The 10,731-nt window shown below is 44.1% G+C and overlaps 1 protein-coding gene across 1 annotated transcript in view; it reads left to right on the forward strand.

Annotated features, from left to right (window-relative positions):
• Nucleotides 1-3,051: 3,051 nt before the first annotated feature.
• LOC109462899 (mitochondrial dynamics protein MID51-like) overlaps nt 3,052-10,731 on the forward strand; it is a 10,078-nt gene continuing 2,398 nt past the window's right edge. The window contains exons 1-6 of the mRNA XM_019759530.1: nt 3,052-3,368; nt 3,800-4,212; nt 4,778-5,050; nt 6,268-6,447; nt 8,120-8,256; nt 9,026-9,103. Coding sequence (XP_019615089.1) covers nt 3,125-3,368; nt 3,800-4,212; nt 4,778-5,050; nt 6,268-6,447; nt 8,120-8,256; nt 9,026-9,103 — 1,325 coding nt within the window. The 5' untranslated portion in view covers nt 3,052-3,124. The remainder of the gene's footprint in view (nt 3,369-3,799; nt 4,213-4,777; nt 5,051-6,267; nt 6,448-8,119; nt 8,257-9,025; nt 9,104-10,731) is intronic.

Genomic DNA, 10,731 nt, shown 5'->3' on the forward strand with positions numbered 1-10,731 from the left:
GATGTTCTGTAGTGTTTTGTGATGTTCTGTAGTGTGTGTTTAGTGTGTGCTGTGCCTAGATCTGTTCGCCTGTCATGTACATGTACGGCTGAGTCAATCCTGAAGTTTGTCTAACCCTGCTGTAATGTGTGGCTGTTCTGTGATGTTCTGTAGTGTTCTGTAGTGTGTGTTGAGTGTGTGCGGTGTCTAGATCTGTTCGCCCTGTCATGTACATGTACGGCTGAGTCAATCCTGAAGTTTGTCTAACCCTCAGCAATGTGTGGCTGTTCTGTGATGTTCTGTAGTGTGTGTTGAGTGTGTGCGGTGTCTAGATCTGTTCGCCTGTCATGTACTACTGTAAGTCTACAAATTTCCGCGGTATATTTAGATTCGCGGAATTCGCGGGGACCTCTATACCGCGAATCTATTTCCCCGCGAATATATTTTGCGTAAGTGCGCCCCCCTCCCCACACGCATTCACGACGGTAAGAGAAACACAAACACACGCAACAAACACAAATCACTGCAAATCAACTCTATTCTCAGCAAATGTACTTATGTTGAGTACCAAAATTTTTTTAAGTTATACTGATGTCGAAAAATTATAATGTATTATGAGACAACGAATCGCGATACTGCGGCACTGGCCGTGTCAAACGTGCACCGCCGGACAAAAATCTGTGTGCTGAGCGCCGGCCATGCGCGCCCGGACGCTTGAAAATTGCGGGAACATCGGGCATATCTACAAGTATTTTGATGAAAAATATAACTGCTGGTACCTGGGAAATGTTAGTTGATTCTCTTTTGCGCCCTGCTTTGCAGGCGTTTTCTTCTTCTTGTTTTGCTGGATAGAAACGCTACCGTGGGCCGCTACAAAACCGAAGGCGACTTCCGGGTTCAAAATCTCGCCGAAGACGGCATAAATATTCTTAGTAATATATATTTTCCTGAAAGATTCTTTCGATTATGCATTTCTTCACTAAAGTATCGATGTGTAGTCGTGGAAAATAGCGTTTTAGCGCTTATTTCCGAACAAAGAAAATTGTTTACACGTGCGTCAGATCAATCGTCAGCTATACCGCCGGCAGTCTCGCGCGGTGCACGAAACACATTTTTGCGCCGCGTTTTAGGATATAAATGCCGGAACACGAACTTTTTTTTATTTTAAACATACACTTTACACATTTTTCTTTGAAAAATAGCCAAGGAGAAATCGCGAATCTAAAAATACCGCGGATTGTCCATTTTCCCGAAACCGCGAACTTTAGGCCCCGCGAATCTAAAGAGACTTACAGTAAGTACATGTACGGCTGAGTCAATCCTGAAGTTTGTCTAACCCTGCTGTAATGTGTGGCTGTTCTGTGATGTTCTGTAGTGTTCTGTAGTGTGTGTTGAGTGTGTGCGGTGTCTAGATCTGTTCGCCTGTCATGTACTAAGTACATGTACGGCTGAGTCAATCCTGAAGTTTGTCTAACCAGCCCGGCCCCTCCCCGACATTCCAACTAGCACAGTTGTGCCTTCTGTTATAATCATTTTCACTGTCAACATGGAACAAACGTCACAAAACCGAGAACTCTCGCATTTCTGAACCAACCAAACTACATGTAATTATCAACCAACATTACTCTTGAGTCCGTTCAGGCTACAGACTTGCGGGGAATCTGAGGCGGTGCCTCTGCAAACACACACAGACTGACAGGCACACGGCCAGGCCTCGCCTGGGCTTTCCCAAAACAGCAACACAGACCCGTAGGGAGAACGAAACCGGACACCCAACACTTCCAACCCTCCCATCTCCCTCACCCCGCGTCCGATTTTTCTCAGATTTGCACAGGACGACTACAAAGAGCCCCTCTACAATTGTACTACGTCAAATATTCGGCGGGAGAACTTACGGAGAAGTCATTCCGACTCAAATCCACGCCTCGCACAAACGGCAGAACCCCAGTGGCCGCCATCTTGGTAGCCGTCGGCATTGTGGGTACGGCGGAACGGTGGACTGGCCAAACATAGGGGGGTAAAGTTTCAAAAAACTATAAAAAAACACGGCGCACAAAAAAATACTATTATTTTTACAGTACATACAATAGAAAAATTAGATATATTGTAATATATTTTGATTGTAGTTATTCTAAGTTGGAAACAATAACTGCTACAAGATATTTCTAGAATACAGCAGACATGAAATGCCCCCATATATTCTATATAAATGGACTAGTCTGCCCGTTTAACCCCTGATGACCTCATCGTGCCCAACTGCCAGTGAGGACGAAAAAGGTTGGTTTTAAATTTCTTCTAAGTAACAGCAAAAACTACGGAAACGTGTCTTAATATGACGTGAAGAGACTGCAAGAAAACTTTTCCGTGCACTGAAGAGCTGTAAGAAACGAAACTGTGTTGTAAATGGTGAAATACCAGTGAAAAACACGAATGTAGAATTTTATAATACTCTCCAAGCAGAGGTTGATGGTGGAAGATCGTTTGCTTATCACATATCATTATATGGTCCTTTTTTTTGTCTCTGCCACCACCAACGTTTCTAAAAAGTAAACGATCTTCCTCTGCTTGGAGAGTACAGTTTTATACCATATATTATATACCATTGAAGGACCTTTGTACTAATCTCCAAGCAGATCCTAGGGTGGCAAAAGAGTATCAAATTGGCCAGGCAGTATATACACTGGCCAGAGGGTCCAATAAGCCAATATGTGTCTGGCCAATGGATACTGCCTGGCCAATTTGATTCTGACTTTTGCCAGCCTTTTCAGTCTTCGTAATCCGTAGGCAGCCTTCCCAAAAATCAACGTAATTCATAATTTAGTACATTAGCCGCAAAGCGTAAAGTCGTAATTACCTCTGAGACTTTAACATCATTCGCAATCGGCTGCGAAAATTTTGCGTAATTCATAATCACTACCCCCCCCCCCACTGCAGTCCCTCCTATGATAATAGTTGTTCTTACTCTCCAAGCAGAGGTTGTGGGGGAACGATCGTTACATTTTTATATATGGCCGTTTTTTTTTGTCCTGACCCTGTGTCCTGTCTCAGTGGCCGCGGAGCTTCTCTGGCTAATGGATACTGCCTGGACAATTTGATACTGTCTTTTTGCCACCGACAGGGATCTGCTTGGAGGTTAAGTAGCTCTATGCGATATGCCTGTTTGGTTTCTTTCAGACCTGGGAGACTAACGCTTAAGCTACCGTGTGGCAGTGACTTTTTGTCATGTCCAACTCAGACGACATCAACTTATCCTGCTGACACAGTTACTGAGTACCCCCTCTCCCCCCACACTACACCCCCCCCTCAGGACACCCCCCTGACAGCCATGGCCTCCACACGGAGCAGGGGGGAAGGAGGGCTGCTGTACTGGGGACTCAAAGTGCTCGCAGGTCGGTGACAAAGTTAATTTTTATATAGTTTATACAACAGAACTTATAATTGTGCAATGGAATGTTTGAATTGGCCCTGAATGTTCTGGTCCAGTAATGCCATTATGCTTACCTTCACAGAAGGGAAACATATTGCCTAATATAAAATGCTCTGATTCTTCTTCCTCTTCTTCTTCTCCAAACAAATGACCTGAACCAGACGTCTGTCACCATAGTAACTGGTGTTGGGTTACATGATGTTGCAGTTTCATATAGCAGGAGGGATTTACACTCCTGTAACCATATATATGAATGTGTTTGAGTAAGAATTAACAGAACAGACCACGTGTATGTGGAGGTAGACATTATGCGTAAGTTTTCCTTTACAAACCTCACCTTATATATTAATTAAAATTTCTACTAATAAAATTGTCCGCCCCCCCCCCCACCAGGTGCAGCAGGGGCTGCTGTGGTGGGCGCTGCCGCCTGGGCTGCCAAAAACTTCTACGAGTCTTCAGACGCCGAACCTGGGCCCCCCCATGCACGCCCCTGGCACGAGTCCGAGGAGTCCAGCGACGAGGACACACGAGAAAAGGCGAAGGGACGTCTGCCGAGGTCCAACACAGGATCGCCCTACAGAAAACCCCCCCAGGGGAAACAGGGCAAGATGGACAGGAAAACCCTCCTGCACAAACTAACCCGTTTCCATGACAACGTGGTGGAGATTCCGCAGAACGAGGTCGACATGGCGAAGGAGGTGACGCAAATCGTCGCCACGGCGATTCGAGACTTCATCCGGACGAAGAAACCGGAGCTTCCGCTGGGCGAACTGTACGCGGACGGACACGTGTACGACGGACTAAAGGTCATTTTTAATTTTTGTGGTTAGGCCTCGCCAATTTAATTTCTTATACTATCATGAAAGTTCATCTGTGTTGGTAGTTACATGTTTAAAGTTAAAACTTTTGTTCCAACACAAAAAATTCTCTCACCTAGAGCTTTCGACCAGTCACTCTGGTCTTCCTCAGTAGTTGACGTCACACTTCAAAGAAGCCACGTGACAAGCCTCACTGCAGCTGGGTCAGTCTACTGAGGAAGACCAGAGTGACTGGTTGAAAGCTCTAGGTGAATTTTTTGTGTTGGAACAAAAGTTTTAACTTTAAACAAATTTAATTTCTTGGTTAACAGAATTGCCCACTTCATTTTTTTCTGATTTGCCAAAAAAAATCAGAATCTACTGCAAAATGCTCAAATTTTGCCCTGAACAGTTGAAAAAAGTCCTTTTCTTCCTAGTTGTTACAGTTCTACCATCTTTTAATGCAATGGTATCATTAAAAGTTAAAAATTCATTGTTCTTCATAAATACAAATTTCTAAAAAGTGAGAGAGTGAAAAATTGTAAAAATTCACACAAAAATTGTGCCCCGTCAGGTGATCCGAGCGGACCAGACGACGGTGGTGGTGCCCATGAGTCTGGACGTCAACATGTGGCAGCTGGTCCCCGGGGACGAGACCGTCCTCTGCGTCCCAGGATGGTGCCTGATCCGCCGGCAGAACGTCGACTACTTCCCCATGGGCAGCAGCGGGTGGGACCACTTTGTGATAGGGGGGTACCTGTCGCCGCGCGTGGTCGGCAAGATGTTCACTCGGCTGGTGCAGGAGAGCATCAACTGGCCTTCGCTCAGTCACTGCTTCGGATTCCAGGTCGGTTGGCTCTCTCACTCACTCACTCACTCACTCATTCACTCACTCGCTCAGTCACTGCTTCGGATTCCAGGTCTGTTCGCTCTCTCTCTCTCACTCACTGACTGACTCATTCTCTCACTCTCTCATTCACTCACTCACTCAGTCACTGCTTCCAATTCCAGGTCTGTTGGCTCTCTCTCTCATTCAGTCACTCATTCACTTACTCACTCTCATACACTACTCTCACTCACTCACTCACTCACTCACTCACTCACTCACTCACTCATTTACTTAATCACTCACTCACTCATTTACTTACTCACTCACACTCATTCACTCACTCATTCACTCACACTCAAGTCATTCATTCACTCACACACTTATTCACTCACTCACTCACACACTCAAGTCATTCATTCACTACTCTCACTCACTCACTCACTCACTCTCGCTCAGTCACTGCTTCGGATTCCAGGTCTGTTGGCTCTCTCTCTCACTCACTCACTCATTCACTCACTCTCTCTCATACACTATTCTCACTCACTCACTCTCTCACTCTCACCCACACACTCACTCTCTCATTCACTTACTCAAACTCACTCACACTCACTCAGCCACTGCTTTGGATTCCAGATCGATCTGTTGACTCTCTTACTCATTCACTCACTCATTCACTCACTCACTCACTCATTCACTCACACACTCACTCATTCACGCCACTCCACAAGTTTTGCATTAAATTTTTTTTTTACTTCAACAAAACAAGGCTCATGGGAGCCACTCAAATGTTTTGGGTTACAGAACAGCCAGTGAGGACAGATGTTTGTTGACCTTTTTATTATTTAGACTTGAAAAGTTTAAGGTTATACCCATGTGGGAAACAATCACGTGACAGCTTGTCCTGTAGTGATGTTGTTCTAGGAAAGAAGCTTTCAGCGTGAAACTTCAGCGTGAAAGAGGTTCCGAGAATTATAACCCTACTGAGTTTTAAAGAGACTGTTTTACTCTGGTTCACGTTCAACTGAAGATGGGAGGGCTGACGGCAGCGCTGGACTGTAGTAACTGTTCCTTGAGAAAACACTGATGAGTTTTAAAGAGACTGTTTTACTCTGGTTCAGGTCCGACCAAAGATGCGAGGGCTGACTGACTGCTGCCCTGGACTGTAGTAACTGTTTATGTTCAGATTTCATACAAACCCTGCTGAGTTTTAAAGAGACTGTTTTACTCTGGTTCAGGTCCGACCGAAGATGCGAGGGCTGACAGCCGCCCTGGACGTGTATTACGGCAGCGACCTCCAGCACCGCCTGCGCGTGACGGTCACACCAGCCATCCGGTTCGAGAGCCTGGAGCTGGTCGCCACGCCGCACCCCGCGCTCCTGCGGACCGAGCGCCCAGACGGCGTCGAGAGTTTCCAGGTCTGTCCGCTTTTTTATGTTTACCGAAGGAAAACATATTGTTTTTGCTCAGTTTCTTCCTCTTCTTCTTCTTCTCCAAACAGTGACCTCTGATCTGACCAATGACATAATTTGTTGACGTCTGTCACCATGGTGACTGGTGTTGGGTTACATAATGTTGCAATTTCATGGTCTGCTCTGCTCCTGTCACCATATACTCATAGTACATATATGTGAATGTGTTTGAGTAAGAATTAACAGAGCAGACCATGTCCGAAGGTAAACATTATGCAACCAGACGGGGTCGAGAGTTTCCAGGTCTGTCCGCTTTTTCAGGGTTGGACAAGTTTTCACAAATCCACTTTACATGTTATATGTTATTGTTATATTAGATTTAAATTTAAAATTCATTTATATATTCTGGAGTTATTGCTTCAATTTTTTTGTTTATGTTTGTACTTCAGTTAAACCTCTGTTAACTTATTTTTTAACATATCATTTCTAATTAACGTTATTTACCAATTACTTTTGTTATTTATTGTTACTATTTGATTTGTTACCGTTATCATATTGATCGTTTTTTTCAATTACTTATTGTTATTTATTATTACCATTTGATTTGTTATCATTATAACAGTTATCAATTAGTTTAGTCGGGGGAAGATCACTGACAAGTCATTATGGCTTCTTATCTTTCCCCTGCATATCCTACTTTACTGTAATAGGTTCATTTTATTGTTCTTCTCTCTGATTATATGCAAATAAACAAACAAACAAACACTTGCCCTAGCAGCATCATGCCCTAGCAGGCAAGTACATGTCATTCCCACTTGCCCGAACCAACATCTGGCCAGGTGTTCAATGGTGTTTTTCAAGAGTTTGTGTTTACTGCTGACTATTTTATGTACCAGTAATTGGTCAAATTGCATGTACATGTAAAATGTTTACCAACATGCAATTTTGTGTGTGCCATGGCCCATGTACATGTGATGATTATGTATTTGCAGCAAGCATTTCCAAATTGCAGAACAAAATTTTGACATGGTTGTAGAACACCGAAAAAAGGTATTTCTACCACTCAGTCTGGTACTAAATAAAATTTGCCAGCTGTGATATATATGTGTCCATGTATGACTGAGTTAATCCCGACGTTTGTCTAGTTTATAATGCTGTGATGTGTGGCTGTTCTGTGATGTTCTCTTCTGTAGTGCGTGTTGAGTGTCCAGACTTTTAATTGTGTATTTGCAGCAAGTGTTTCCAGGGTTGGACATGTCCCATTGCCCACTTGCCCAGGGCAAGTAAAAGTACTGTTCGGGCGAGTGAATATCCCCCTGTACTTACCTGATTGGGCAAGTAAATTTTTTGGATGCGAAGTATAGCCGCTGTGGTGTTTGGTGCAAAATTACTCGTTGCAAGTCTCAGACCACTTTATTTTGATAAGTCAACGATAAAATAATTTCCTTGCTGGTAGTAAAAATGCTTAGAAAATGTCATGTACATTGCATATTTTGGGCATGTGAAAAGTTGGTTTGGGCAAGTGGATTTTTGAAAACTTGTCCAACCCTGGTTTCCAAATTGCAGAGCAATTCTGTGCACAATATTACAGAACACTGCAGAAACGTAACTCTACATTCTACACAGAACCTCAAAGTTTAAACTAAGACATAAAAAGTGCAATAATTTTTGTTTCCAGAACCTGTGGCGGGAGTCGTTCATGGAGGCGGAGAGGATCAAGCTGGAGACTCTGGAGGACGGTGTCGGGTGTCACCGCGCCTGTCTCAGGGTCGTCAAGGCCGTCACCGAGACTAACACGGAGCTGCGGGCGATCAGGTATGGAGAGAGCCACTCACTCATTCACTCATTCATTCACTCACTCACTCATTCACTCACACACTCTCACTCACTCACTCACACTCACTCACTCTCACCCACTCACCACTCACTCACTCACACTCACACTCCTCATTCACTCACTCACTCTCACTCACACACTCCTCATTCACTCACTCTCACTCACACACTCCTCATTCACTCACTCACTCACTCACTCACTCACTCACCACTCACTCACACACTCTCACACTCCTCATTCACTCACTCACTCACTCTCACTCACACACTCCTCATTCACTCACTCACTCACTCTCACTCACACACTCCTCATTCACTCACTCACTCACTCACTCACTCACTCACTCACTCACTTACCACTCACCCACCCACTCACTCACTCACTCACTCACTCACACGCTCAGGTAGGGAGAGAGACAGTTACTCAAGCACAGGATACAGCAGTTTTCTTTTACACTACCAATTTCTTGCCTAGATTGCTGCAAATGAGGTGTCTATCAGACACCTTCCTCAGAATTTTTTATTGGAGTTCTGCTTCTAGCCGCTATATATGTGTAGCTGATGTACATAGGTGGTTCTTTTTGTCTGAGGAAATTGGTTATGTTAAAGAAAACTCCATTTACTGCCATTAAGCAGGCGAACACAATTAGGTAGTGTACTGTTTAGCATATGTATTGTGTTCGGCACTTAAACTGTGTCAGTTTCGTGCTGTTCCTGAGTGTTCTATGGTGATCATCCCCCCCCTCAGGTACGAGCACCTGCTGCACCTGATGTTTCACCTGTGCGACAAGGAGACCAGGTGGCAACCTGACGACCTGGCAGACAGGTGAGAAACACTACCCAGGTGATGTGTGTTAGCTGACAGTCCATACTATATATTATCATGTCTGTGTTGGTAGTTACATGTTTAAAGTTAAAACTTTCGGTCCAACACGAAAAATTCTCTCACCTAGAGTTTTCGACCAGTCACTCTGGTCTTCCTCAGCAGACTGACCCAGTGAAGCTTGTCACATGGCTTCTTTGAAGTGTGACGTCAACACTGGGTCAAACTAAACAAAGGTATCTTGTAGACAATGTCGACCCCCGTCGCGGTTCAATGTAGGGTGATGGGCCCTGATATATATGGCTTCCTTCACCCCTCTCATACTATATATTCATTTACTGTTTACATAACAGGTAGACTTGGGTTAGTACTTGTTACCTGTTGTTACAGGTATGAGGACATGCCTCAGACCCTAATGCTAAACCCATTCAGGCATAGAACTCAAAAGTCAACAGTCAGGCAAAGTTCTGGATAGAATAGTACTAGGTTTATACTTCTCACTAAGCCCCCTACGCTATGATTTAGCCCCCCTACGCTGTGATTTAGCCCCCTTACGCTGTGATTTAGCCCCCTACGCTTTCTTTCAACCAGCGTAGGGGTGTTTTTGGGGGGAGAACCATCATAAATCTTTCAAAAAGTGAAAATATAACTTTGGAATGAAGCTATAATAAAAGGGAGAACAAAATCTGTCCCCCAATAAGCAAGAAATAGTGTCTCAGGGGATTTGAGTTACAAAATTGGGGGGGGGGGTAGAATACCAGACCCCCTGCTGTGGTCATGTTTTTGGGATTCAAGGTGCGACTTATGCCACAGAACGTTGCCCGTCTGTACCTGACCCTTACGCTGTGAAAAAATCCTGGTGAGAACCCTGAAGTTGATTTGCCTGTTGTTACACTTACAGGTATGAGGACATGCCTCAGACCCTAATGCTAACCCATTCAGGCATAGAACAGGCACAGTTTGGGTTATGTTTTATTTGTATTTTTCTTCTGTTTTTTATAATTTTTATACAATATTATTTAGTACTAGGTTAATAAGTTGATGTTCCTGTTATTAAAGATAAGAGGACATGCCTGACACTAATGCTAACCCATATGTGGGGTCGTGTGGCGCAACGACAGAGTGCGCAACTCGGAACCAAGAGGTCCCGGGTTCGAGTCCCGACATGCCACCGATCTTGTGCCCTTGCGACAGGCACTTTACACGATTTTCCTCACTAGACTCAAGTGAAAATGAGTATTGTCTGTCAAGTATTTGTTTCTATGTGCGGGACAAAACACCAGCAACAGCTGCCTCTGCTCTGTGTGTATTGCACGGTTGCAATTTCAATAAATAAAAAATACCGGTAGATAAAATATAAAAAACCATACAGGCATAGAACAGGCACAGTTTGGATTACAGTCAAACCTGCCTATAGTGGTCACTCAAGGGACTGGCCAAATTTGACCACTATGGCCAGGTGACCACTATAGAGAAACAGCCAGTTAGTTGACCCCCCTCCCCCCCCAAAAAAAAGGGACACATGCTTTGAGTACCCGTGATGTCTTTATTCTGAAACATATGAATACATACATTTGCAAAGGTAAACCCCTTTTATATGTACATGTGTTAGTTCAATAATTTGTTGTTCT

This window comes from Branchiostoma belcheri, unplaced genomic scaffold (genome assembly GCF_001625305.1).
Source record: "Branchiostoma belcheri isolate BF01 breed outbred unplaced genomic scaffold, Haploidv18h27 scaffold12, whole genome shotgun sequence".
NCBI lineage: Eukaryota > Metazoa > Chordata > Leptocardii > Amphioxiformes > Branchiostomatidae > Branchiostoma > Branchiostoma belcheri.